Raw genomic sequence first — 26,744 nt, 5'->3', positions numbered from 1 at the left:
AGGTTTTTCGAGAGGGACTGATTATCTATAGTTAGCAAGTTCGCACGTAATAGGTAATTCATTGCTTAAAACTTTTTCAAATGGCATTCTATGAACTTAGAAGTTCAAATCATCTGCGTAGACTCTTATCAATCTGATCCACCGTCACAGTTTGAAGAAAAACTTGGTCTACCACAAGCCCCAGTGCTAAGAGTTTTTGGTAAACTCGAGACAGGCCACACTTGTTGTGTTCACATCCACAATGTGTATCCCTACTTACTGATTCAGTGGGAGGGAGATGATCTTGAAAATTTACGACATGAAATTGACGAGAAGCTTCGAATGAGTTTTGGAAAACAGGAGTTCAACGGGCTTGATGGCCAGGAATATCAAGAGTTTCCGGAAACTAATTCAGTTATCTCAGAGAATCCAGAACTTATACCTCAGCAACAAACATTCATAGCTGATATTTATAGAGTTAAAGGGGTGCCATTTTATGGATTTCATGTTATGCACTCCGCATTTGTGAAGATTTGCTTATTAAATCCGAAGTATGTTCCCAAGCTTTCGAAACTTCTGAGTGAAGGAAAAATATTTGGATCCAAGATTCAACCATTTGAATCACATATTCCATATACCATGCAGTTTCTCACAGATTATAACTTGTTTCCATGTGACTGGCTGAAGATCAAACAATGGTATTGGAGATCCCCTTTAATTGATGGCAATTCACAGCTGAATCAGGATAAACTCAACAAGCGTTTGAAAGATTATCTAAACCCAAGGATCATCAATAGAAAAAACAAACTAAACGTTCTTTCTGCAAGTAGCTTTCAACGAATTACTAACTCCTTTTTTGAAGCGGATATAAACGCTGATTGGATATTGAATAGAGACCAATTACGGGAAAGAGATCTACATCGACTTCTGAATCTTGAACCAGATGTCGAATCCCAGACAGAAAAGTATTTGTCTTCTACAAAAGGCATAATTGAAGACATCAAGTTTCAACGATCGGTCAACAACGTTGAAGAAAAAACTCAAGCAACCTTGTTCGAAGATAGTGAACGAGTACTCAAGCCAGCACTTTGGGTCGATCAAGAAGAGCTTGAGTTACAGTTCCAGCTTGCGATCGAATCATCCATAGCTGCTTACAACTCAAATAGACCTCTGAATATAGAGGTGTTTGGTGACAATTCTAACCCCAAGTTGGCCAGTGTTCCTACTTATTTTAACAGCGTATCAGAGAATATCACGAAACCAGATGTGTCTAAATTTGAGTTGTTGCCATTTACCAATGATAATTTGATGGACATTTTGGTAAGCAGCCAAAATTTTACAAAGTCTGATTGCCTGACACAGATAGAGCAGACTCAAGATGAATCTGATGGTGATCAAATATCAAGCACAGATGAACTAATTAACGACTGGTTTGAAATCACTCTTCCGCATCTAAGCAATGAAGATGAATCTGAGAATGTAGGAGAAGATATCCAGGCTTCTCCTGAAAAATCGAATCTCCCAATTGAGAAAGATTCGACTCAAGATTGGGATTCGTTTTTTTACTCCAGCACACAGAATTATTCGGCAATGAATTCTGACAATCGGCCACTCTCATTAGGAAGCTTCGAAATCCCTTCAACAAATTTTAGTGATTTCTCTAAGAGTTTGGCTTCAAAAGGGATGTTGAAAATTGAGTATCCCGATCCTTTTTATTCAGATCCGAGCGACTTGAGGGATCCATACATTTTTGCAGGTAGAAAGTTCACTTTACTTTCCAATCACCTATCATGTCTGGAGCCATATTCTGAAAGTTGTTTAGGTCTCACATTCACCAAAAGAAAGCCTATTAACGGGATTGTTTCTGGTCCAGAATGGGAGTTCAACCTTACTCCGAGAAGTTTTTCATACGTGAAGGAGTGGCTCTCCCATGAAAGGCAAACAAAATCGATGAAACTAATTACCCAGGTGTTTGGAGTAACTCCGAATTCCAATAACCAATTTGTTTATCCCTCCATGCATAACACTTCACATCAAAAACCTTCTTTGGAAAGCCACTTACTCTCATTGTGTGCTGAATGTCATATTTCCACCGAGGAAAACAAAACTCCTAACCCTCAAACAGACGCCATAAAGGCAATTTTTTGGAGCTTTGAGTCCCAAAATTCAAACATTGATCTACAAATTAAAGATTCTGGAATATTTGTTTGGCAAGAAAATGTAACCGAGGAATCAATGAGAAAACTTCGACTTCTTTGCAAACAGCCTGTTGCTGTCTTGGGGAGCGAGCTTGAAATTGTTCAAGAGTTTGTGTCACTAGTTGAATACATCGACCCCGATATTATTACAGCATTTGAGCCCAATTCCAGCTCATGGGGATATATGATTGAACGGTGCAAACATGTCTATGATCTAGATTTGTGCGAGAAGTTCTCGAGGGTTCAATACAAGTTCAATAATAAAACCAAAGATCACTGGGGGTATACACATGGTTCGAGTTTCAGGATTACTGGTAGGCATGTTCTGAATTTGTGGCGGGCTCTAACACATGAAATTACTTTAACTAACTACACTTTGGAAAACTTAGTATATCATATTCTTCACTTGAGAATTCCTCACTATAACTATGGTGTATTGTCTGAGTGGTTTGAGTCTGATAAGCCTCAATATAAGAGTCTTGTTTTGAATTATTTTACCCAGCGAGTAGCTCTAGAGATGCAAATAATAACTCAAATCCAAATAGTTTCAAAAGTCACAGAAGAGGCAAAGCTGATAGGCATAGATTTTTATTCCGTTCTTTCCAGAGGATCGCAGTTTAAAGTTGAGAGTCTACTTGTAAGACTTACCAAGCAGGAGAACTTGCTGATGATATCCCCAAGCAAAAAAGATGTGTTCAAACAGGATCCCTTGACGTACGTACCTCTGATCATGGAACCGGAGGCTGCATTTTATAAAAGTCCCATAGTTGTTCTTGACTTTCAGTCATTATATCCTTCCTTGGTTATAGCGTATAATTATTGTTATACTACATGCCTTGGAAGAATGCAAGGCTACGATGCTTTTAAGGAACAGATGATAGGTGTGACAAAGAATAAGCTACCAGCTGGTATACTGGAGGTGTTGAAGCATCATATTACTCTTTCGCCTAACGGACTCATGTTTGTGAAATCGAATGTTCGTAGATCTGTCATTGGAAAAATGTTGATAGACCTTCTGGACACCAGAATACTTGTAAAAAGTGCCATAAAGAAACTAGGTAATGACCCTAGGATATTACAGACATATAACAGCAGGCAGCTAGCACTTAAACTGATTGCAAATGTGACCTACGGGTACGCATCAGCAACATTTTCTGGAAGAATGCCTTGTGCAGATATCGCTGATGCTATTGTGTCTTCAGCAAGAGAGACTTTGAACAGAGCAATCTCCCTAATTGAAGCAAACACTAACTGGGGCGCAAGGGTCGTATATGGTGACACAGACTCCTTATTTGTATATCTTCCAGGGAAGTCAAAAGCAGATGCCTTCATGATTGGGGAGGAAATGGCAGCAGCCGTTACCTCGGAGAATCCACAACCGGTGAAACTTAAGTTTGAAAAGGTATACCACCCTTCTACTCTATTGAGTAAAAAAAGATACGTTGGGTATAGTTACGAGAGGCCAGAGCAAACCGAACCGAAATTTGACGCTAAAGGTATTGAGACTGTTAGAAGGGATGGTATACCAGCCCAACAGAAAATTGTGGAGAAATCCCTGAGAATTCTTTTTGATTCAAGTGATTTATCTCAAGTCAAACAGTATTTTCAAGCCCAGGTAACTAAAATCTTAACCAACAATGTTGGATTACAAGACTTTTGCTTTGCTAAAGAAGTAAGGCTAGGAACTTACAAAGAAAAGTACATACCACCTGGTGCTCTAGTTGCTTCCAGGAAAGCTGATGAGGATCCCAATGCTGTACCGCAATACAGAGAAAGAATACCATATTTAGTAGTTAAGGGGAGAACAAAAGAACGGTTAAAAGATCGTTGTTTATCACCTGAAGAATACCTTGCCCGCAAAGATACAGAATTTCTTGAGTTGGATGCCCAATACTATATTGACAAGGTTATTATTCCACCTTTAGAAAGAATATTTCAACTGATGGGTGTCAATGTCAGGTCTTGGTTCACTGAGATGCCAGTAATTCAAAGAATATCACCTTACATCAAGCAGTCAAACACTTCTAAGCCGTCAACGATCCACCATTTCATTACAGTACTACGATGCTTAGTCTGTGGGACCAATCTTCCAAGAGGCAATAAATCAAAAATTTGCCGGCAATGCCAAAATTCTCCATTGGAAGTAGTTACTAGTCTAGGAGCTAAAATTCACAATGCAGAAAAGAAGGTACAAAACATATTCAATTTATGTGAGTTTTGCTCTTCTGGGCATGCTTTATTTCTTCCCAACTTTCAAAATTTCAACTCGGTGAAATTTTTAACAGCTTCCAGTTGTGAGAATCAAAATTGTATCTTATATTACAAACGTTTGAAAGCAGAAACAAAGTTGACCCACCTGGAAAATGACGAGCTTGTGCAACTGAAAGCGTTGGACTGGTAATTTTACAAAGATGGAGATCCTTTTTTGCTATAAATGAAGCTAGTCGTAACTACTAACTACTACACAAGGTTGAGTAGACTCAGAATTTTGCAACTGAAGAAAGAACTTTGAAGGCTTTTTCGCCTTACAAGTAATCACATGACTGCAAATGAATTTGGGTTAAGTGTCATACAAACCCATATTGATTTTCCTCCCTTAACCGGTGCTTAATCTTCTGAATAGAATCCGTAGCATGTGCTAAGAGATCAGCATGCCCTGTCTCTATAGACAGTTCTTTTTCAAGTTCGAAACATTTGAGTAGCATTTGTAGTTTGTTAATTTTCCTATAATAAATAATTCCTGTCTCAAGTTCATTCAGTATTTCATTTAGCTCTTCCTTTGTATCTTGTAGTCTCGCATCCTGCGTTTTTAGTTTTATGAATAATGTTTGCGATAAGAGAAATCCTACGTTCGCAGTAAGTTCTGCAATTTCTAATCGCAAGCATATGGGCTTCAGCTGATGAAGCAAGATCAATGCATCATCATAATTTTCTTTTGGGTCTAGTCTTATAAGAAGATTCACTAAAATCAACGAGCCTTCTACCACCAAAGGTATGAGAGAGGAGCTGTGAGCAAGCTGAATTGCGTTCAGCAGAATAGACATGCAACGCGAGGATGAGTTCGTTGCTTTGACAAATATATCCGCATATAGCAGTTTATACTTGATAAACCAATAGTTGTTAAAATGTGAATTTGTTTTTGTAAGCTCCTGAAGCAAGGAAGACACTTTTGAAATCGCTTCTGTGTTATTACCAAGGAGATGTTGATGAAGAGCGTCGTAGTATAAAACTTCATACTTTAGTTCAGTATCATTAACTGTATCCAGATGAGCCAACATTGTAGAGAGCAATATTCCTGAACAGCGTAGTCTTGATTTATTAAGCCATAAGTTTAACTTTAGCACCATAGTTCGTAGGTTCCACGTGCGAAACACTGAACTATCTTGACTCACTTGGTGTTGCTTTGAAGATAGTATTTTGAATGCCTCTTCTACCTCGCCTTTAAAAAACAATAAACAAGCTTTTCTCATTAAAATCGAAAGCTCATCAAAGACATTGTGTTTTGCATTGCAAGCATCCAGTGCGATAGAAATGTATACCTCCGCTAACGGTATCACCCCAACCCGCATCCAGTAAGATAGCTGGAGTTGGCAATTGCGGACAAAGGTGGTTAGGTCTTCACCTTTGAAATCCAAGTTCATTAGTATGTATGAAGCACGTGTAATATCTTCCAAAATAGATTGCAAAGGGCCTCCTTCTAAAATAGTTTTTAGAGCTTGAAACTGATAAGATATGGAATGCAAACTGTGGTTCTTATTTTCTTTTGTCTTCAGTTTCAAAAAGTGTAATATTTGATCTTTGGAGTTGGATGTGACATCCTTATCGAAAAGATCAGGTTTATCTTTGAGAAAATTTAAAAGCCACGTTAATAGGTAATTCAAGCAATTCAGGTCTTTGTTCTCTCTTGCCACTAAAATAGCCTCATTGATAGCTCTAAGGGCTTCTTTGTCGCTACCGAAAGATGCATGGAGGGTAGCCAAGGATAGTAGTGCATAATGATAGAAGGCTTGTTGTTTATTTGACATCATATAGTCAAAGTAGCGATGCAAAGAATCAAAAGCTCCCTGGTATTCATTGCCTTTGAGATGTTCAAGATACTGAACATAGTACATAGATGGTAATGTTCCATTTTCTAATTGCGCCATCAAATTTAACACTTTTCTTAAGCTTGAAGGAGTTGGGGTTCCATAAGCTTCGAGAAGATGTATTTGTCTATCCAGTAGATTGGAAATGTCTAGCTGCGAAATGACTAAAGTTCGTTCTGAACTTCTTTTCTGCTTTCCTTCTTCAGCAAAAGATGTCATAGTCATAAAACCATCAAGGCTAAAGCCAGTCAGCTCTACTAATTTCTCTTGAAAGACAAGATCAGCATTGTCTTCGGCTTTCAACTTCGCCTTGTTTCTCCATTTTTGTTTGGAATCCAGTTTATACTCTTGGAATGATGCCCAGAAATCAGAAACCTGCGAAAAGTCCAGGTACTCAAAGCTAACAATAAGGTTGTGAACAAACTTACCTAGAAAACTGGTGGTAGTGAGTAGCTTAATCGGTGAGTTCTGCACATCTCTAGATTTTTCAACCAAAAGGTTTTTAGAGTCTTTCATGAATTGATGCAGATCATCCACAGTCTGTATACCAGCCAGTAAATCAAGCAGTAAAGTAGTTACGGTTTTGATATCCTTTGCACACAAAACTAAGTCCAGATTGGGATTCAATTGATAGTGTCGAGTTATGGCCTCGCCAATATCATCAAGTAGCCCATCTAGGGTTGGTAAAATTGATAGTCTTGAGTCATCGTGTGCTGTGTCTGAAGTGTCCACGACGTGAACTATTATTGATAACAAAGGTGGGATAGGTAGGGTTTCGGAAGTTTTTTGGAACAGAACAATGAAATCAGGCACAGTACAGAAATCTTCGAAGTAGAGAGAGCTGGAAGCAATAAAACCTTGGACACACTCTCATTTTGTTCAACCATTCTTTCAACGTTACTGCCAGTTCATTGATATACTTTCTTCTACCGATAGAATAGGCGATCTAGCTTAGAAGAGGAGTTCGCGCAATAAGTTAACCAGTTCTGAGGTCCCAGTATATACTACATAAATATCAATGTCTGAGTTAATGGTCAATATAAATCCCCCAACTGGTGTGGCTCTCCAGTATCCTCCTTTCAGCATTGTTCAAGCGGCCAACTAAAAAGTATATACAATCATTTGCCATCTTTCTTGCGCAATTCGTTGACCTTATCTGTAACATCTATCTCTGCCAGTTTTGTAGCCGCACCAACTAACTGGATAACATTGGTGAACTGCTTGAAAAGCCATATTGGAAATGAAACAACAGCCAATAATCTACCAAAAGTCATATTCACCAGTGGAAGAGGGTTGAAATCAAAAGCAGCTAAATAAAGTGCGACGTAGAACAACTCATTGAATGCACATACTGTAAATAACACCTTCTTAGAAGTGTAGTAAAGTTTGAGAAGAAAGTTTTCGCCTTCATCAATATTCTTATGTGATCCACTTCCTGCTACCAAAGAAGCATACATGTGCATGTAGTGTGATGCCAAATCCAAAGAAATGAGACATTGCCATAAAATAGCATACGACGGATACAGAATCACCAAAAATGCTATTAGAGATGCAGTGGTGCACCTATCAGTAACCATATCAAGTACGGCACCAAATTTTGATGTTTGGTTATATCTCCTAGCAGCGGTCCCGTCGAACGCATCCAGTAGACATGAAACTCCATATATGAAGGTCATATATATAGGGTGCTGTTTCATTAAAAATAATGAGACGATGGCTGTGACCACCCTGGAATAACCTATCAGATTGGGAATATATGTGAAAATTGTCTTAGTAGTAACATTGTATTCATTGTTGTCTGTCATGACTATCTAGAGACAAGTAAATTTCCATGTTGCCTGAGCTCAAAATTATCTGTATCTGATACGTATTGGTCGGTACACTGATAGAGAGAGCCTTGGGCTGAAAAATTCCAAATAAAAAAAAAAAAAAATAGAATGAAGTAATCTCTTTAGATCATACAATTGGACTTCCAGGATGGGATATCAAGGATTTGTTGGACTCGACGTTGTCATTCCGCATTTGAAGGATAATTCAGTTGAGGCGGATCTGATGGAAATACTCCCCATCCTTGCTGATGAGAACGCCGTTAATGAAGCTTCAAAAGCCGACTTGACGCATGTTACCTCTCGTGCTGCAAATTATCTTAGATCAAATCAATCTGAAGTCCGTTGGTTTGGCACAAAACTTGTCCACGTCCTTTGCCTTCACCCAAGGATTATTGCATCGGACGCTGGTAACTATATTAGTGCTTTGACCAAGATTATTGAGTCGAAGTGTTACATCACATCAACCATTGATGTACGACAGATGACCTGTTTGGAATCAGCTATATCCACTCTAGATTTTATTATGGACAAAATAAGGCATAAGGTTGCACTTACCAGAGAAATACTGACACCAAGGCTTCCGTCAATTATTCAATCGCTTGTTAGCGTGATGTATCTTTGCCCCAAGCCAGCTAATTTTGTGTTACAGAAGCTTCTTATGAACAATACTACAACGTTGAGACCTTTTACAACCAAGATCCAAAAGGAGCTAAGAATTCTGCTTGATGACGATGAAGGATTACACAAAATGGACAATGAGCTCCAAACTTTGGTCGTATCCAACTTTGTTAGTATACAATACGCTCTAGAAAGAACAAACACCGAAGAAATTTATAGACAGAAACTACTACACTTATTGATCGAAATGAAAGAAGTGTTTGAGATTTATTCAGAGTTCTTAGATTTGAATGAAGACTCAAATTTGCAAAAACTTTTAGCCTCGTTACCGAGTTTACCACACAACGAAGAGGAAAAAGGCAACTACAAACCTTTGTTCCCCAGTTTGGACATTGACAGTTTAGAGCCTTTGGACATTTTGCAAATCAGCAGGAGGCTGCATCTATTAATTAGTCTCCTGAAAGCATTCATCTCAAACCCCAGGGGAACAGCGGTGAAACTACCACTGGGATACGTCATTTCTTTTCTGGAGTTGAATCTCAGCCTGGATTTGAGATTTTCTCCGATGAAAAGGGAATTCAGAGATGTTTCTTTGAAAAAAACTGTAGAATACTCTATCATCAAGAACAAAACTTGCGCCTTAGAGCTGTTGACGCAACTTCCATCAATATTTGGTGGAAACTTACTGCCTCATTTTTCGTCGTTGCTTTCGGTATATGAGTTGTCAGTTCCAGTAGAGATAAGAAAGAATGGACATATTACTATCATTGAAGAGAGAGTTTGGTCTCAGCTTGACTATATTCACCAAATTCTATTGGCTGCATCAGAACTTTTATCCCTTACTTACAACGTTGTCAATATCACACCTTTATTGAAGTTGGTGGATGTTGCTTTGTTGATCACTAAGTCAAGGCTACCAAAATTAGATCAGTCCAATAGCAATGGTGGTAGCTTCTTGAAACGAAAGAAGAAAGGCGGCCAGGTCATTCCCCTATCTGATATGTTATCACACCAGCATTTATTCACTATTACCGCTTCAAAACGAACTCTAGCTGTTGTCCGCCAGTTCTTTGCCACAGTTCTCAAGTCATGTCTCCTTCCGTCGTCTAAACAATCTGAGATTTTAAGGTTTGTGATAATAGATACTGTTAAGCACAGAAATGAAGTAAAAATGGACAAAAATCTTCAGGAATTAATTCACAACTCCATTTTGTTTCCTGGCCATGATCGAAATAGCATCTTACCGATCATTTCATCAATCATCAGCGACAATTTCTTGAGTGTATTTATGAACCCACGCTTCCCGATCTCTCCTAGGAGGGACACATCTGAAAATGGCATCACGGGGACAAACGGGGTTACTATTTCCTATCTTGATGATGGTGAGGATGAAGATAGTGAGGAGGAGTTAGATAATGATGATTCCTTGTCGAAGAGACAAAAAACTAGTGATATAGCAACAGATGTTGTTGATTCAAATGGAGTCGATACTATTGAATCCATGAGCAAGAATGAAGAACCTGACACTGGGTTGACTGACATCACATTAGTTGAACAAGAACCAGTCAAAATCTCTTCCTGGAAGAGAGAAGAAACTCGAGTGGAAGTGTCGGTTAGTGGGGTCGATAAGGAAGCCACAGTTCAGATTTCAAATGAATATGACTCCGATTCTAACTCTGAGTTTGAAATCCCCGTTATTGTTGCCAATGATAGTGAAGATGACGACGAGTAGCTAAAAACTACAATGAAACAACTGGAATTGTTTTTTTGTTTTCTTTTTGTCGGTAAAATATCAACATTATGTTCACAATTGATAGCTTAGCACGAGCGTAACTAGTCTACATATTCAGTTAAGGGTAATACGATTTTTCCTCCACTTAATTCTCATGACAGATGAAATTTGACGTGGAAAATAGCATGCACATGCGTTTCTCGCACTAGACATCTTCGAGGGATGCAAACATTAGATCTTATCCGATTGTATCCATTACTTCACATTCTCCTGATCAAAACGCGCCAGCTGGAGCCGTCAGCCTTTCACCTATGCAACTACGGAAAAGAGGAAACGAGAGATCCAGACTTGAATCGCACATCGGCGATTCGGACACGGTTATTGACTTGGATGACTCTTCAGTAAACGACACGCTTCCGGATGAAGACAACATCGCTAAACCAAGAAAAGCGTCAACGCACAGAAGACCATCACTTCGAAAAATCCACAGCGCTGAGACTGTCCGTCGTTTCTATGAGTCAAAGAATGTAATTTTTATTTTTGGAGCCTTCATAGGAATCGCTGTTGCTTTGTACTTTGGAGCTACCAGTTCTGAGTACCCTATTCCAGACATAGATCAACTGGTCAACTTTGACTCTCTTTCCACCTATTTTGACGATTGGAAGGATGTCTTACCAAAGTCCCTTCAAAGTATTGTTGAGAGTACTCAGTTCAATCAGAATTCTAAGATATTGAGCTCTGAATCATTTGCAGTAGGTAAGCAATTGAAGAGTAAGTCAATGATTGAAGCTAATCATTCCATTGTTCTTGTTCCTGGTGTGATCAGCACCGGGCTGGAAAGTTGGGGCTTGGAAGGAACTCCTGACTGCCCCTCCGAAGGTCATTTTAGAAAACGTCTATGGGGATCATTTTACATGTTGCGGACAATGTTTTTGGATAAGGCGTGTTGGCTGAAACATATTATGCTAGATACAACAACGGGATTAGACCCTCCAGGAATAAGCCTCAGAGCAGCTCAGGGGTTTGAAGCTGCTGATTTCTTTATAGCAGGTTACTGGATTTGGAATAAAATCCTTCAGAACTTGGCAGTTATTGGATATAATCCAAACAACATGGTGAGCGCTGCTTATGATTGGAGACTTGCTTTTCTGGATTTAGAATTACGGGATGCATACTTTTCAAAATTAAAAGGTTTCGTTGAACTTCAAAAGCATCAGAGTGGGAAAAAATCGGTTTTGGTAGGTCATTCAATGGGGTCACAAGTGATTTACTATTTTATGAAGTGGGTTGAAGCTGACGGATACGGAAACGGAGGCCCTAACTGGGTGAATGATCATGTAGATTCTTTTGTGGACATATCCGGCTGTATGCTGGGTACTCCTAAGGCTATACCTGCTCTTTTATCCGGAGAAATGAAGGATACAGTTCAATTAAACGCCCTCGCCGTGGAGGGCTTAGAAAAGTTTCTGTCTAGAAGAGAACGTGCTGATATGATCCGTTCTTTTGGTGGAATAGCCAGCATGATTCCCAAAGGCGGAGATCTAATCTGGGGAAATCTCGAGAGTTCTCCTGATGACGCCACGTCAATTGGAGATTTGGGAAACGACACTTATGGTAATTTCATTAGGTTCAAGGAGCCGGTGGGGAAGTACTCCCAAAAGAACTTAACGGTGACTGATAGTATTCAGTTTTTGATGGAGCAGACTCCCGCCTGGTTCCAAGACAGGATGTTGAGGGCTTACTCTTATGGGTTCACCAATTCTGCTAAGCAGCTGAAAAAAAATAATAAAGATCATACAAAATGGTCCAATCCCCTTGAGGCATCACTTCCAAATGCACCTGATCTGAAAGTGTTTTGCTTTTATGGGTTTGGAAATCCTACAGAAAGAGCTTACTACTACCGAGAAGAAGTTGATCCGGCTAAGACCAAATTGAACGTCACTATTGAAAAGAACTATGATTCGGTTCTTATGGCAGATGGTGACGGTACGGTCAGTCTAATGACTCACTCAATGTGCCACATATGGAAGCAAGCTAATAGTGTTTACAACCCAGGAAATAGCAAGGTCAAGATTGTTGAGATTGATCATGAACCTGATCGGTTTGACATTCGAGGAGGTGCCAAAACTGCTGAACATGTAGACATTCTGGGATCTGCAGAGTTAAACGAGCTAGTGTTACTGGTGGCCGCTGGAAAGGGAGACCAAATTAAGGAAAAGATTGTTAGTAATCTGAAGGAAATAGTTGATAATCTTGAACTAGATCTTTAATGTTTACATCTGTGAGTTGTAAACATACATCACTCTTTATAGGCAATTAAAAATATAAAAGCGTTTTGATAGTTTTGACAACATTAGTTCCATGGCAACGCAGACCCGTTCCACGAAAAGTTGATGGTGTTCAGTGCGACTCCCAATAGGGAAGGACCAATGCGGATCAGTGTACGAATCGAGAAGAGTAAAGGGTAAACATATAAAATATCTATGTGGTGAACGATGGAATTTGACTGGACAACAAAGAACCGGTGAATGAATGTAATAGTTAATTGAATTACCTGGTGGCACTTGTGGAAGTCAAACTACTGAGCTCCAGTAAACACGGAGCAAGCTAGAATCGGCTCTAAATAATCTTAAACGCTGGACGCGCCAGACATCGCATTGCATGTACCGCGTAGAATCGAAAAGAGTAAAACGTAAATATTGAGGTTGACAAAAAATAATACATACATAGCTGACGAAGTAGACAATAACAACAGTTCTAGTAAACTAAGGGACAAAACATAGCATAACTAATGGGTAGAGCAGTACTGGGAACTATATCAGAGACACAGCTAAACATTCATAGATTGGGTGCTGACCATCCTGATCAGCAGCTCAAAAGCAACGGTCTCACCTTTCCAGACAAGAGTCACATAAAAGCGTTACAACTTGAAGACGAGTCTAGTGATGTCAATGACAAGATAAACAGATTGAAAACCCGACTACAGCTGGCAGTTTTCAAAATTCAAACCAACCAATTATCACTGAATGTCGACGACCTGATCAACAGTAGTCAAGTTGGCTTTAAGAGAGATGATTCCCTTAAGGATGAGATGTCTAATCCTTCAAAAAGAAGAAAACTAGCGGACATTGCTGGCACCAAGAGAAGCTCTTTGAAATCTGCTCTACCTCGCATACAGTCCCAGAACTCAGCCAATGTGACATTGCCTCCAATATCAAAGATTACGGCTCATCTACCACCACCAACATTCGACCAGATCAAAAGGAACCCCAACTGTAAAATTAGCATCCACAATGACTTAGATATGCATAACGATAGTCTAGAACGGGCAAATTCTTCCACCCCGATCTCAAAGAAGTCACAGTTGCCCGCCTGCAATTCCAACTCTAATTCAACCATCATTTGTAATGACACCACTATTCAATTGCCTGAATCATCATCTTTCAACAGGTATTGTACTCCCGTGAAGCTAAAGAGAGAGAACAAGCTTTTCTCCAGCCCAACCACCAGGGACATTTTTACTCCATCATCCATGGGAGCTGCTAAATCTTTGTTGCAACTGTCATCCCACCAGAATTAATGCTATTTGATGTAAATTATGTAATTCTCTAATCTATTAAAAATCTAAGTTTCTCTCTACGACAGTTTTGCTTTTGGGCTGACTTGGGAGCCGAAGCTTTTTAGCCAGCTTTCGTAGCAAATACCGCCAAAGACTAGTCCAATTCCAACCTGCTGTTGTAAGGATAATGAGTGTCCAAATAGAAGCACACTCAGTACCATGCTGAACATTTTTCTCGTAACCGTGACCGTGGTGAGGACAATAGAGTCAAATTTCTCTAGAGTTAAGAAAATAAAAATCTGTCCGATGGCTCCTGCAATACCATACAATATTGCATTCTGAAGCAATTGAGGAGACACTTGTACAAAGGAAACAAAATATGGCAACTGATCTGTGAATAGCACAATGTACGATGAAATGAGGATAAATGTTAACATGTTAAGTGCAGCCATCAACTGTGCTCCTGAAATTTTGAAAGTCTTGAAAAGCTGATCTTGAGAGGAGTTGAGTAAACCGTCTAAAAATAAAGATATCAACAAACAAAGATATCCTCTCCAGTTTCCAGCGGAGGAATCAATAGAATTACTCAGCGACTTGGGCTTTAATGTGAACAAGATAACGCCAGCACTAATACACAAAGCAATACAATATTTGTGCACAGGAAATCGTTTTCTGTATACCAAGACGGAGACGATCATAACAGGGATCAATTTGCATGATTTAGCAAGAAGATATGTCAAGTAGTCGACATTCTCCAAGGATTTCATCCCAACTGCAGACGATCCCGAAGAAAGCACCGCAATTAGGGCCAGTTGGTAAATTATTTTGGGATTTTGCGAAATTGGGTCCATTGGAGTGCTGAGTTTTCTAGTTTTAGCACTGAGATATATGGAGCCTACAATCATGGCGAAAAACGATTGAATAGCATTAACGATCAGTGGAGCTTTGAAGGGCCGCCCATTGTAGGGCTCCGACAGGCGTTCTTGCAAATAGCCCCAGAGAATAAACGATGCATAAATTCCTGCCACACAAAGAGTCAATGTTTTCATGAGAAGCAAGCTTAAATTTGGAGAGAAACCCGTGAAATACCTGATGAAGTGTACCTGTCCAGTGCGTTACCTGAAAATAATAAGGTTCTCGCGAACTATCTATATCGATTGTTTGCATTCTTAGAGTAGAGGTTGAGACCAAGTGATACTACCTTACTTTCTTCATAATATTATTACCAGCCATCTCCGACTCCAGCTATGGTTCTCCCAATAATCGCTGGCTTGGGACTTACCGTGGCAGCTTTGACATTTAGAAGTGGGTTGAGAGCTTATTATAGGTACGTCAAATTAACCCCCACTATGATAGCCCAATTGAACGGGATACAGTTATCAAAACCACACACTCAAAACGACGTAATGAAACTAAAGTTTGCCCAGTATCCTGGAGGATTTTTTAATCCCATAACTGAAAGTGAGGCGCTGCTTATATTGGGGATTCCCCAGTCAGAAATTGTGACTTTAACGCATGAGAAACTAAAGAAACGACATAGGCAATGTATGCTGATAAATCATCCAGATAAAGGAGGGAGTCCGTATTTAGCAATGAAAATTAACCAGGCGAAGGAGGTATTAGAAAAAAGTTACATGTTTCGGAAATGAAATCAATATACTTGTACATACATAATAAGACTGCAGTGGTAAAGGCCGGTACCACATTAACTTTGGATCACAAGCTCGTCTTCAACGAAGATAGAAAACTTGGCTATGAGAAGCATTTTGCTCTGTTATTCACACCACAGCAAATCGTCTGGGAACTCCAATAACGTAGAAAAACAATCTCCTTAACTTGGTTCAACTTCCCACTACGTTTTCATCATCATCTGTTGGAATATTCCACAACAGCTATCAGTTCTTTGTACCACGGCTGGTCAACTTCCTTTTTGGATATTTCTCTTCCTTCTATGACGTCTAGGCACAGTTTATCCACAATTTGAAGTTCATGAGGGGTCAGCTGACCCAAGCGCTCGATCAACGATTGCAGACTCTTCAGTACTTCTTGGTCTTGAATATCTTTCTTTGTGACAATTTGTTCTATATGCTGGTTCACTGTAGAGACGTCGACTTGGTCTAAATGGTTAGGGGTGACATATCTTTTTCGCTTTTGTTTCGGACGATTGGTGGAGCTTAAAGCTGGAGGAAGATCGTTCCAGCCTGTAGGCGACGGAACATGCTGATAAGAGGGCCTATCCATTTAGCAGCTTTAAACTAGTTTTGATATTTCTTTGTGGCGCTCTCAGAAATGAAAGCACTGGTGTTCAAGCAGTCTAAAGACAACCAGCCTGAAAATAAAATTGATCCACGGATACAGTCGAGAAACTAAGATAATTAATGCTGACATAAGCATGTGAATTTCGGATCAACTGGTGGTTTCCAATGCTGTTGCTAGAACAGTTTCAATCGAAGGTCTTTCCTTTTGATCAACTACTAGACACATGTCAATCAAGCTTTTGATTTTCTGAGTGTAATCGCCATCAGGATAGGTGTACTTTCCGGCATTTATTGCGAGGGTAATGTTGGCGCCATTGATTTGCTCCTCCCTCTCAAATGGATTTAATCCGTACAGGAGAGCATAAAGGGTGCAACCAAGAGACCAAATGTCGATACTCTCGGTGATGGTATCCCCGCTCTTAATATCAAAGAGTTCAGGAGCTCTATAGGGTAGAGTACAGTGCTCCTCAACCAGTTCTTGGATGCTAATTGCGTGCTGAAATGATGTAATATTGATAGGCATCTTTTGACATGAGCCAAGATCACATATGACAGGAGTCTCATCCTTTGAAAGCATGATGTTAGAGGGTTTCAGATCTCCATGTGCGAAAATGGTGGTCTCATTCAATTCTGTACCAAAATCATTGTTAATGAGAGACTGGTTTTCAGCATCAGAATCTGTATCTAGTAAAATTGCATTGGAGTCACTTGCCGCATTCCTATGGTGCCTGTGCATCGAATGTAAACCACGGCAAATATCTATAAACATTCTTATTGCAACCTTTTCGTCTATTTGGGTATCGTTGAGAGCGTTGTCGGTGATTATATCTTGAATTCCAGTCTCAAAGAAAGGCAGCAAAATATACACAGTTTTGTATCCTTCTTTCTCCGAGACTACACTATAATCAATGCTTCTCACTATGAAAGGAGAATTAAACTCCTTATAGTTTGAAACTTCTTGCAATGCCACTTTGAGGTTCTCATTACCAAATGGACATGTTATTTTCTTGAGAGCATACTGTCCATTGTAGTTCTTGACTAAATAGACATAAGAAAATCCGCCTTCGCCCAATAGCCTCTCTATTTTGTAATTCACTCCATTAATCTTGAGGGTCGGGTCAAATGAGAGGCATGGGATATATGATAAACAATTGGTGATAAGGTCCATGTGCTCTTGGTAAAGAGTTCAAACTGAGCCTTTTTTTTGAGAGGAATCTAGTGATACTGCTTCTTAGGCGAGGGTATATCATATCCTCCAAGGATTCCACCTAGTGCCTTCTAGGATAGAGATATTAGGAGGTAATCGCGAAAGATCGCTGAATACTTTATCACTTTTCGCTTTTCGTTTGTTTTTTCTTGCCTCTAGAAACACCAACCCTTCATCATCAATGAACGTAAGCACAACTTCAGTAGAGTCGTTATCATCTGATCTGTCTTTGATTAGCGCCCACTCTCACATTAGCGGTTTGGGTCTTGATGACAATCTGCAACCACGTGCCAACTCTCAAGGTATGGTTGGTCAGTTAAAAGCTCGTAGGGCGGCAGGAATTATCTTGAAGATGATTCAACAGGGTAAGATTGCAGGGAGAGCAGCTTTAATTGCAGGGCCCCCTTCTACAGGAAAGACGGCTATAGCTATGGGATTGAGTCAATCGCTAGGCGATGATGTACCCTTCACTTCCATTGCGGGCAGTGAAATTTTCTCTCTTGAGCTGAGCAAAACCGAAGCTCTTACGCAAGCGTTCCGAAAGTCCATTGGAATCAAGATTAAGGAAGAAACAGAATTGATCGAAGGTGAAGTTGTCGAAATTCAAATTGATAGATCTGTCACTGGTGGTCACAAACAGGGAAAACTTACTATCAAAACTACTGATATGGAGACAATCTACGAACTGGGAAACAAGATGATCGAATCATTACAAAGAGAAAAGATCATAGCTGGTGACATTATATCTATTGATAAAGCAAGCGGAAAAATCAGTAAGTTGGGAAGATCATTCACTAGAGCCCGTGATTATGATGCCATGGGACCAGAAACTAAATTTGTACAATGTCCCGAGGGAGAGTTACAGGTGAGAAAGGAGGTTGTACATACCGTAAGTTTACATGAAATTGATGTGATCAATTCAAGGTCTCAAGGCTTTCTAGCCCTGTTTTCTGGTGACACGGGGGAAATTAGAGCTGAAGTCAGAGATCAAATCAACACCAAAGTTGCTGAATGGAAAGAAGAAGGAAAAGCTGAAATTTGTCCAGGTGTGCTATTTATTGACGAAGTACACATGCTAGATATTGAATGTTTCTCATATCTTAACAGGGCCCTGGAAGATGAGTTTTCCCCGATTGTAATTATGGCTACGAACAGAGGCATCTCTAAGATAAGAGGTACCTCATACAAGTCACCACATGGTCTCCCAATGGACTTGTTAGATCGTTCAATCATCATCCGCACAGAATGTTACTCATCATTGGACATTCAGCAGATTCTTTCAATTAGAAGCAAGGAAGAAGAGGTGGACTTGACAGAAGACGCTCTAGCATTACTTACAAAGATTGGTACCGAAACCAGTATTAGGTATGCTTCTAATTTGATTAGTGTGTCCAATCAAATTGCCATTAAGAGAAGATCCAATACGGTTGGTATTGAAGATATCAAGAAAAGTTATATTCTGTTCTTAGACAGCGACAGATCAGTGCAGTTTCTGGAAGACAACAGACTGCAATACATCGATGATCAGGGAAACGTGAATCTTAATGTTGACGTTGTTGCTGACAAAATGGACACCGACTAAAGTAAATGTATGTTTTAATAGAATTGACAGTATAATAGAAAATTCTAACCGCTTCCCTTTGTATTCAAAATAAGAGCAATAATCATTCCGTATAGCCCCAAGACCTCAGCAAAAATTAGAATCAAAACTATGCCGACAAATAATCTTGGTTGATGCATAAATTGGCGCACACCCTCATCACCAACTATACCAATGGCATATCCACTTGCGAGGCAGGCAAAACCAACGCTTAATCCACAGGCCAAATGCATAAATCCGTTGAACAGGGAATAGTTATCATCTGGAGAGAGACCCCCAGCGATCAGTACGGCAACCACGAGGCCGTAAACACTAAGAATACCACTCATCACGACAGGGATAAGAGATTTCATAATGAGCTCAGGTTTAAAAGTACCGATACCGGCAATTCCAATACCAGACTTAGCTGTGCCTATAGCAGCGCCTGCGCAGCTCAATACCATTGCAGCTGTACATCCGGCAAATCCAAAAAAGGGAGCAAAATTTGGAGCTAGCTCTGTCATCCTATGTGTCTTTGGCTCGTTGAAGAAAGGACCGAGAGCGATTGTGCTGCCGACTTAGATGCTGTTAATGGGTAGTACACTAGGGTTGGAAGACTAATAGCAGATCGTATTAGGTAATCTAGAGGTTGAACGGTCAGTTTTGAAGGGTAGCAAGCGTTACTCCATTGGCAATAAAAAACAGGGAAACCCCATTACAATCTTATTTGCTGAAACTGTAGCTCATTAGAGCCCTTTGAAGCCCTATCCCGTTCATCTCAATTCTTTACTTTTGTTCGCTGTTTTACTAGTAAACTGGGACGACGAACCGCGCGACTGGGTTTTTTTAAATGTTTTCCTTTCTTGAGGGAAGTCAACACCACAAGTATCTGAGAATGAAAGAAAAAATACACTTGCAAGTTCAGGATGTGGCGTTTCTCCAAAAAAGGTTTCTAGAAGCTTCGTTTAAAAAATTGGACCTCCATCTCCCCAATGAATCCGAAAGTAAAAGAGACCCCTTGAAAGAGCAAGTTCGAGAACTTCTGTCTGAGTTTGTTGACGACTTGTTCGAACTAAACAAAGACAATCTGCTCATTGACGATTTGCATTCTTCTACGATCAAAGAGGCTCTTAAAAGCATCAGGAAGGAAAAACAGGAACCTTTTGACGACGTATTGAACCAACGGTTACGGAAAACGTATAATGAGTTAGAGGAACAAACTGTAAAAGTCAGCCAACTACGCAAGACATATCCGATCCTTGCCAAACAAAAAGTGAAACAATATGCGATGCCAGATCAGCTAAATTCAATCATTCAGGATACTGTTATCGAAGATGGAGACGATCAGGATGATACGGAAGACAAAGGAACAGTGTCAATTCCCGACCAGTCTACAAATGTTGAACAATTTGAGACTTCACTTTTGGAGCTCTCCATGCTGAAAGAAACAATAGGTGAAACCAGCCAGAAATGTCGCAAATTGGAGCAGCTAATTGACGTCTTGGGAAACCGCCACAAATTAGAGTAGAACGTTAAATAGGCATATGTTTACTGCATATGGCCTAAAAAAAGAAACGCAGGTCGGCTGTTTTGGTATGGTGACTAATGTGGTAAGCGAATATTTCTGCATTGGGTTTTGGTCCCTCGCATCTAATTTATTCGATGTATAACGAACGTGCCTTTATTTTTCCCACCACGTGGATTTTGGATATAAATACCCCCATACTCCTTGAAAACAGCTAAAGACATCCCACACCGAAGCCAATAACGTTTTGAATCAACATCAACAAAACGCAGTCTAAAAATTTGACCAGTAAGAATGCTTCTCGGCGTACTGGTTCTACTATTCTCACATGCCTGTGCTTTGAACATATTGCTCACAAGCACAGGTCGATGGGATACGACGAATCTGCGGTCGTTATACGATCGTTTGAAGAGTCACCCTAGCCACAATGTACTATTAGTGGCCCCACTCACGGAGTCTAAAAGTTGTCAGGGGCTTGTACGGGAAGGTTCGAACAGTGACAATATCTCAGGGTGCCTCTTGCGCGATACAGATTACATAAACAGGGAGCAGTCTGATCACAATATCTGGCATATTGATGATTGTCCAGCACGCACATCCCTAATTGCTCTCGATTACATTATACCTACTTTCTACGTTGATTGGTCTTTTGATTTAATAATTGTGGGTCCCACAGAAGAAAGCAATGCTGGTCCTTTGAATCATCTGTTCAACCCCAATTTTCAATTGAGTAAGTTTTTGAGTTTTAGACAGATCCCAGTGATCAGTCTGCATGCAACTGGTCCTGCAACCAGATTCCACAGTTCAAGAGACCAACCAGATGATTCTGCATTATTGTATTCGCAGAAGGTGATACAACTAATAGATGGACTCTCTGACTACGTACGTGATGCACCATTCGGAAATCATGACTTTCAAACCACAAAGTCAAGATTTGTGGACCAGAATAATGTGAAATTTGACGAGAAATTCAACCGCCACGACCAACTAGATGACCAAAACTCATTACCTCGTGTCTTACCTCATAATGTCATATTGAATGTGAATTTTCCAATGGTTGGATCAAGTTCGCAAGTGAATTGTGTCGATCCGCAATTTGAACAATCAAGTACTAGAAGCGAGTTTCAATTAATGATCCCTTCGGCCAGTTTTGACGAGAGTAGTAATAACTTTGACATTGAAATGGCCCCTATCAACACACCTATGGACCCCAAGGATGACAGCGGTCATCCAAGTGAGCTTCTGGCTTTAGAATCTTGCGCAATTAGTGTCACCGCAATTTCCAACACTGGAGAGGATGTGGAAATTGGTCTTTCTGATATACTTGATCCAAGGTATCGTATCAAAAAGGATTTGGAGTCATTAGATAAGCTCAAGAAGCATCTGAACGACGAAGAAAACGTCCAAGGTAGCGGACCTCAACATGGTGACTTTTATAGCGGAAAGCTGAATGCATTGGTTGAGCAACTGTTTAAATAGAAATGAGACGATGAGATAAGACATCGTGACCACAAAACTGTATATTTATATTATGAAGATTATCTATGTAGATGATTTGATAACCTGTGGTAGTACTTTTGACATTTGGTCTATCAAAGTATTGTTTTCCTCTCTGGTTCCAATACTAATTCTCAAACAACCTTCGCATCCAAGTTCACTTCCTCTGTATCGAATAACTACCTTATTCTCGGTGGCCAATGTAGTGTAAAGCTTCTTGGCAACCTCATTAGAGGGTTTTCCATTTGTATCAAGAAATTGCAAAAGAATGAAGTTGGCATCTAGGCCGCCAATGACGCGGCCGACGTTTGGTAGTTTTGTCAGGGAATCTATGACAAACTCCCTTTCATTGCAGATTGCTTTGCATTTGCTTCTCATTTCTTGGACGTTCTCAGGCAACGTAGCTCTCAAAGCAATATTAGAAGTCAGATTGGAAATATTGTAAGGGTACTTTAACGCATTCAGCAACGCGGAAATTGGTTTGCTGGCAAATGTGATACCAAGTCTTATACCCGCTAGACCAAATGCTTTAGAAAGAGTCTGAAGTACGATCAAGTTCGGATATTTGTTGACCAGGGTGCTTCTAGACGATCCCACGGGTGAAAAATCAATATATGCCTCATCCAGTATGACGATACCACCTTCCCACGCGTTTAAAATTGTCTCTACCAGACTGAAGTCAATTAATTGGCCTGTTGGATTACCAGGAGAAGTGAGATAAAGTAACTTGATAGTAGGATCATTTTGAACAACTTTCAAGATTTCTTCCGGTTGTATCTGGAAGCTCTGCAAGTTCAAAGGACATTTCACAATTTCAATGTCATTAATCGTAGCACAGATTCCATACATCCCATAAGTAGGTGTACAAATCAATAGTTTATCTTTTGAAGGGGTCAAAAAACATCTCATCAAGGCGTCAATACTTTCGTCAGAACCCACACCCAGGCATAAGTTCTCCACCTCAACTTTCTCCCCTTCGATGGGGGTTTCTTGATTTCTAATATTACAGATTTGTTGCTTTAGCTCCAACTGATGAGGATCAGGATATCTGTTAAGTTGCAAGTCATCCTCTGAGGTGCTAAGGTCAGATATACTAGGTCCATGAGTATTTTCATTAGCATCAAGCAGAATTCCTTCCTTAAAATCGTCACGGGCGCATCTGTAAGGCTCCAAACTCAAGATGTTAGGTCTAACCAGTCTCTTGTAGTCAAAAACCATGATACTAGCTCAAAAAAATTGCAAATTGTATGTTGTATGTAGAGGCTTCAGAGATCTGAGTCACAATCTCTAAATTGGACCTGCCGTGCTTCCTTAAGCGTCAGAGAGCCTGCGAAAATTATAGGTCGTGTATCTCTACTGAAAATTGGACATGTTAGTTGAGCTTCAAAATTTTACTCAAAGACATATCCAAAAATCGAACAAATGGCCAGGCAGAACTTTATAGGCCTTGTGGTTTCACAAGGTAAGATGGATAAAACTGTCAAAGTACGCGTAGAGCAAATGGCGTATAACACAAAGATTCACAAGTCTTTGTTCAAGAGGAAAAACTATCTTGTTCATGATGAGGGTAACATTTGTAAAGAGGGAGATATTGTCAGAATTGAAGCCACAAGACCCTTGAGTTCCAGAAAGCATTTTGCTGTAGCAGAAATAAAAAAGAATAAGGGTCAGCAATTTGCGAAATACGAAGAAGAAGCTACCTTGAAGATTCAGAAAGAAGAGAGAGAAAAGACCAATAGCTTTCTTCAACGAAGAGAGGATAAAATCAACCAGAAAAGCAGCATAGTACAGGATTTGAAGGACATCGAAAAGCTGTGCCATGGTTCATCTGAACTTACCGCTGAAGAAGTCACAAGAATAACACAATTAAAGGAAAAATATGGTGTTACCACATGGCCTCCAAACAAACCGATTGTTGACCTGGACATTAGATACCTGGCACAGAAAATTACTGACTTGCGAGTGAAGATCAGTAGGGATGACAAACTTGTTGAGCTGTTTGATGGTACCAAAGCTAATGAAGAAAAAGTTAACCGTATACTCGCCAAACTGAACAAAGATCCAACTTCCAAGAGAAGTATAAAGAAGAACTTAGTGAGGAAGTTTTTGAGTGATTCCTCCATTGAAGATAAAGCAGAGGTAGGACTATAAACAAATAGTTTTGTTTCTGCATATCTGGGATGTAATTATGTACATATATCGATCATCTAGCCAAACTGTATAAAGTAGATCAAAGGTTTTACCTAATTTGTATCGATGTCGGATGGCGCTTTTGTTTTTTCGAGGCATGGTACTTATGGAAACGTCAACTCTTTGATTAGGTGGTGAGTGAGTTTGGCAATGGAAGATAACCCTGAAGTTGATAATGTTCCAGATCCCGAAACTCAATTGTCTGTAGCTTTGGAATTGAGCGGCGGAAACTCTAAGGAACTTGAAAATCTCGACGATGTAGTGGATAGACTCATTCCAAATAATGAAGAAACTGAAAAACCAGCTTCTGAGGTTGACCAAACAACTGCGATCATCGTGGAAAGTGAGTCTGGGGCTGAGAGTGAATCTCAATTTAACAATATTTCACAAATTGAAGCAGCACCGTTAGTAGCTAGTTCAAGTGTGAATGGCCTTGCGGGTGACTCAATTCAACCTTCTTTTGGCAGCCCGGAGCACACTGAAGTTGATGCTGAGGAACCTATAGAATCTAAAACGGAAATAAGAGATGAACCTAATTACAGCACAGAGTCTAGAGAAGGAGATGTTGAGAAACGGAAGGAAAATTCAGCAGAGGAATCAAAAGATGAATCCAAAGACGAATCCAAGGAAGAATCAAAGGAAGAAGGAAAAGAAAGTATTAGTGAAGGGGTAGCGGAGCATGCCACTACTTCAAAGCCGAAACGATTGACTTTGCAAGAGAGATTGAAACTTGCCGCTCAAACTAAAGCCAAAAAGAAAAGGGAACAGAAAGAGACGCTAGGTTCTGCTTTGGGTGCTTCTTTTCACGGAGCGGAGTCTCCATCTTCAGATCTAACTGATTCTGAAGCTTTGAAAATTAATGCACCAGTTCCTAGTCGTACTCCAATCTCAACACCAGTTACGGGAGCAACTCCATCATCGACACCCTTATCTTTTGTCAACAATAGGGATTCGGTTATCAACAATTTGCAGAAGAAACTTGAAGCAAAAGAACTACAAGTCAAAGAGCTACTGGAGGAAGGAATGAAGCTATCCTCGAACGAAGTATCACTTTTACAAACAGTCAAAAGGCTTAAGCAGGAAAATAATTCTCTTGCGAATGAACTGAATAATGCTTCAGAAATTAATAGAAAGCTGGAGTCGAGATCTCAGAAATTGGACGCTCTTGAGAAAGAATTCATAAAAGAGGAGGACCTTGCTTCAAAGTACGATCAACTGAAGAATGAATTTCAACAAAAAGAAAAAGAGCTAAAAAAAGTGCAGGTGAGGGAAACGAACCTTGACAATAAGTTACACAATGCGAATCAAGAGATAAGGGAGTTAAGTGAAAAGAACATACATTTGCAATCCAGTAGAGATCAAGCGTTGTCTGAACTTCGAGAATGTGAACTTTTGCTTAGCACGTCCAAAGCAGAGGCTGGAGTGGCTATCAAGAAATTGAAAGAAGAAATTCTATCTCTTGAAGAGCGTATAGAGGTATTGAGGGTTGCCAATGAAAACTCCAAACAGTTTGAGAAATCCGATAACTTGGAAAATTATGAGCAACTACAACAGGAGTTTTCTCATTCCCAAGAGAACTGGAAACTTATTGAAGATGGCTATATACGCAAAATTTCATCATTGGAAAGCGATATCTCATCTTCAAAAACCAAGGAGCAACAATCTGGTAAGCAAGTGAAAGCACTCACCTCAGAAATCAAGGAATTATCAAGGGATAATACTAGGCTAATCAATGACGTACAGGTTCTTTCGAAAGACATCAGCGTTTTGAAAAAGGAATTAAACTTAAAAAATGCTGAGATCAAAGCGTTAAACGAAACTCTGGAGAACAAAGTCAACACTTTTGACTTGGAAAAGAAAAGATTGATAAGAAAACTAGAAGTAAAAAACTTTCCTTCATCAGATCCAGGAATACCTTCAGATTCCCTTTCCAGGGAGAGATCATTAGGTGATATTAGCTCCACCAGCATTACATCAAGTCTTAATCCTACTAACAACAGTAGTCATAATTCATTCCAACTAGGTGAAAGCTCTAGCCGCAGGATATCTACCGCATCCATACTTGATAACAGTTTCACAAATGATAGCGATGTGCGCACAATTGACGACTCAGGTCACCCCACGAATCATGCAATGGACATGCTAACTTCTCAATTGAGATCATTGGAGTTACAGGTCTCCAAGTTGAAAACTGAAAACAAATATCTCGCTGAAGAGAAAAAGGGGCTTACCCAAGAGATTGTGAAGCTGATGAAACTAAACGAAAATTCTAAGGCATATCATCATGAAATTGAGACCCTGAACCAGCAGTTACAGGATTCGAAAACAGAGTACGAAAATGCTTTGATTCTTCTTGGAGAAAAGTCAGAACTGGTAGAAGAACTAAGAGCTGATGTTGAAGATTTAAAAGATATTTGCAAACAGCAAGTGAAGGACATGGTCAAACTAACGTCAAAATGAAGAATTAATTAATGATCTAGATACAGTC

At 39.8% G+C, this 26,744-nt stretch overlaps 16 protein-coding genes across 16 annotated transcripts; 10 read left to right on the top strand and 6 right to left on the bottom strand.

The window, feature by feature from the left end:
* Positions 1 to 90: 90 nt before the first annotated feature.
* PAS_chr2-1_0697 (Catalytic subunit of DNA polymerase zeta, which is involved in DNA repair and translesion synthesis) lies at positions 91 to 4,578 on the top strand (the record flags this gene model as incomplete). Its single annotated transcript, XM_002491579.1, has 1 exon — positions 91 to 4,578. The coding sequence occupies one exon, from the start codon at positions 91 to 93 to the stop codon at positions 4,576 to 4,578; it is 4,488 nt and encodes a 1,495-aa protein (XP_002491624.1).
* Positions 4,579 to 7,380: 2,802 nt separating this feature from the next.
* PAS_chr2-1_0695 (Phosphatidylinositol synthase, required for biosynthesis of phosphatidylinositol) lies at positions 7,381 to 8,067 on the bottom strand (the record flags this gene model as incomplete). The annotated part of the gene is made up of 1 exon (XM_002491578.1): positions 7,381 to 8,067. The coding sequence occupies one exon, from the start codon at positions 8,065 to 8,067 to the stop codon at positions 7,381 to 7,383; it is 687 nt and encodes a 228-aa protein (XP_002491623.1).
* Positions 8,068 to 8,239: 172 nt separating this feature from the next.
* PAS_chr2-1_0694 (Acyltransferase that catalyzes diacylglycerol esterification) lies at positions 8,240 to 10,441 on the top strand (the record flags this gene model as incomplete). The annotated part of the gene is made up of 1 exon (XM_002491577.1): positions 8,240 to 10,441. One exon carries the CDS (start codon positions 8,240 to 8,242, stop codon positions 10,439 to 10,441), a length of 2,202 nt encoding a protein of 733 aa, XP_002491622.1.
* A 311-nt stretch (positions 10,442 to 10,752) lies between these two features.
* Positions 10,753 to 12,711, top strand: PAS_chr2-1_0878 (uncharacterized protein; the record flags this gene model as incomplete). The annotated part of the gene is made up of 1 exon (XM_002491576.1): positions 10,753 to 12,711. The coding sequence occupies one exon, from the start codon at positions 10,753 to 10,755 to the stop codon at positions 12,709 to 12,711; it is 1,959 nt and encodes a 652-aa protein (XP_002491621.1).
* A 521-nt stretch (positions 12,712 to 13,232) lies between these two features.
* On the top strand, positions 13,233 to 14,021 carry PAS_chr2-1_0693 (Hypothetical protein; the record flags this gene model as incomplete). The annotated part of the gene is made up of 1 exon (XM_002491575.1): positions 13,233 to 14,021. The coding sequence occupies one exon, from the start codon at positions 13,233 to 13,235 to the stop codon at positions 14,019 to 14,021; it is 789 nt and encodes a 262-aa protein (XP_002491620.1).
* Positions 14,022 to 14,077: 56 nt separating this feature from the next.
* On the bottom strand, positions 14,078 to 15,049 carry PAS_chr2-1_0692 (Protein with a role in UDP-galactose transport to the Golgi lumen; the record flags this gene model as incomplete). The annotated part of the gene is made up of 1 exon (XM_002491574.1): positions 14,078 to 15,049. One exon carries the CDS (start codon positions 15,047 to 15,049, stop codon positions 14,078 to 14,080), a length of 972 nt encoding a protein of 323 aa, XP_002491619.1.
* A 198-nt stretch (positions 15,050 to 15,247) lies between these two features.
* PAS_chr2-1_0691 (Constituent of the mitochondrial import motor associated with the presequence translocase) lies at positions 15,248 to 15,649 on the top strand (the record flags this gene model as incomplete). The annotated part of the gene is made up of 1 exon (XM_002491573.1): positions 15,248 to 15,649. One exon carries the CDS (start codon positions 15,248 to 15,250, stop codon positions 15,647 to 15,649), a length of 402 nt encoding a protein of 133 aa, XP_002491618.1.
* A 217-nt stretch (positions 15,650 to 15,866) lies between these two features.
* PAS_chr2-1_0690 (Hypothetical protein) lies at positions 15,867 to 16,241 on the bottom strand (the record flags this gene model as incomplete). The annotated part of the gene is made up of 1 exon (XM_002491572.1): positions 15,867 to 16,241. The coding sequence occupies one exon, from the start codon at positions 16,239 to 16,241 to the stop codon at positions 15,867 to 15,869; it is 375 nt and encodes a 124-aa protein (XP_002491617.1).
* A 165-nt stretch (positions 16,242 to 16,406) lies between these two features.
* PAS_chr2-1_0689 (Putative protein kinase that exhibits Akr1p-dependent palmitoylation) lies at positions 16,407 to 17,426 on the bottom strand (the record flags this gene model as incomplete). Its single annotated transcript, XM_002491571.1, has 1 exon — positions 16,407 to 17,426. One exon carries the CDS (start codon positions 17,424 to 17,426, stop codon positions 16,407 to 16,409), a length of 1,020 nt encoding a protein of 339 aa, XP_002491616.1.
* A 220-nt stretch (positions 17,427 to 17,646) lies between these two features.
* Positions 17,647 to 19,047, top strand: PAS_chr2-1_0688 (Essential protein involved in transcription regulation; the record flags this gene model as incomplete). The annotated part of the gene is made up of 1 exon (XM_002491570.1): positions 17,647 to 19,047. The coding sequence occupies one exon, from the start codon at positions 17,647 to 17,649 to the stop codon at positions 19,045 to 19,047; it is 1,401 nt and encodes a 466-aa protein (XP_002491615.1).
* Positions 19,048 to 19,091: 44 nt separating this feature from the next.
* On the bottom strand, positions 19,092 to 19,568 carry PAS_chr2-1_0687 (Vacuolar ATPase V0 domain subunit c', involved in proton transport activity; the record flags this gene model as incomplete). The annotated part of the gene is made up of 1 exon (XM_002491569.1): positions 19,092 to 19,568. The coding sequence occupies one exon, from the start codon at positions 19,566 to 19,568 to the stop codon at positions 19,092 to 19,094; it is 477 nt and encodes a 158-aa protein (XP_002491614.1).
* A 326-nt stretch (positions 19,569 to 19,894) lies between these two features.
* Positions 19,895 to 20,572, top strand: PAS_chr2-1_0686 (Hypothetical protein; the record flags this gene model as incomplete). Its single annotated transcript, XM_002491568.1, has 1 exon — positions 19,895 to 20,572. One exon carries the CDS (start codon positions 19,895 to 19,897, stop codon positions 20,570 to 20,572), a length of 678 nt encoding a protein of 225 aa, XP_002491613.1.
* A 291-nt stretch (positions 20,573 to 20,863) lies between these two features.
* On the top strand, positions 20,864 to 22,048 carry PAS_chr2-1_0685 (Hypothetical protein; the record flags this gene model as incomplete). The annotated part of the gene is made up of 1 exon (XM_002491567.1): positions 20,864 to 22,048. One exon carries the CDS (start codon positions 20,864 to 20,866, stop codon positions 22,046 to 22,048), a length of 1,185 nt encoding a protein of 394 aa, XP_002491612.1.
* A 63-nt stretch (positions 22,049 to 22,111) lies between these two features.
* On the bottom strand, positions 22,112 to 23,284 carry PAS_chr2-1_0684 (Histidinol-phosphate aminotransferase, catalyzes the seventh step in histidine biosynthesis; the record flags this gene model as incomplete). The annotated part of the gene is made up of 1 exon (XM_002491566.1): positions 22,112 to 23,284. One exon carries the CDS (start codon positions 23,282 to 23,284, stop codon positions 22,112 to 22,114), a length of 1,173 nt encoding a protein of 390 aa, XP_002491611.1.
* A 204-nt stretch (positions 23,285 to 23,488) lies between these two features.
* Positions 23,489 to 24,217, top strand: PAS_chr2-1_0683 (Mitochondrial ribosomal protein of the small subunit; the record flags this gene model as incomplete). The annotated part of the gene is made up of 1 exon (XM_002491565.1): positions 23,489 to 24,217. The coding sequence occupies one exon, from the start codon at positions 23,489 to 23,491 to the stop codon at positions 24,215 to 24,217; it is 729 nt and encodes a 242-aa protein (XP_002491610.1).
* Positions 24,218 to 24,406: 189 nt separating this feature from the next.
* Positions 24,407 to 26,716, top strand: PAS_chr2-1_0682 (Hypothetical protein; the record flags this gene model as incomplete). The annotated part of the gene is made up of 1 exon (XM_002491564.1): positions 24,407 to 26,716. The coding sequence occupies one exon, from the start codon at positions 24,407 to 24,409 to the stop codon at positions 26,714 to 26,716; it is 2,310 nt and encodes a 769-aa protein (XP_002491609.1).
* Positions 26,717 to 26,744: the final 28 nt, after the last annotated feature.

This window comes from Komagataella phaffii, chromosome 2 (assembly GCF_000027005.1).
Source record: "Komagataella phaffii GS115 chromosome 2, complete sequence".
NCBI lineage: Eukaryota > Fungi > Ascomycota > Pichiomycetes > Pichiales > Pichiaceae > Komagataella > Komagataella phaffii.
This window is presented reverse-complemented; position numbering and strand designations above follow the sequence as displayed.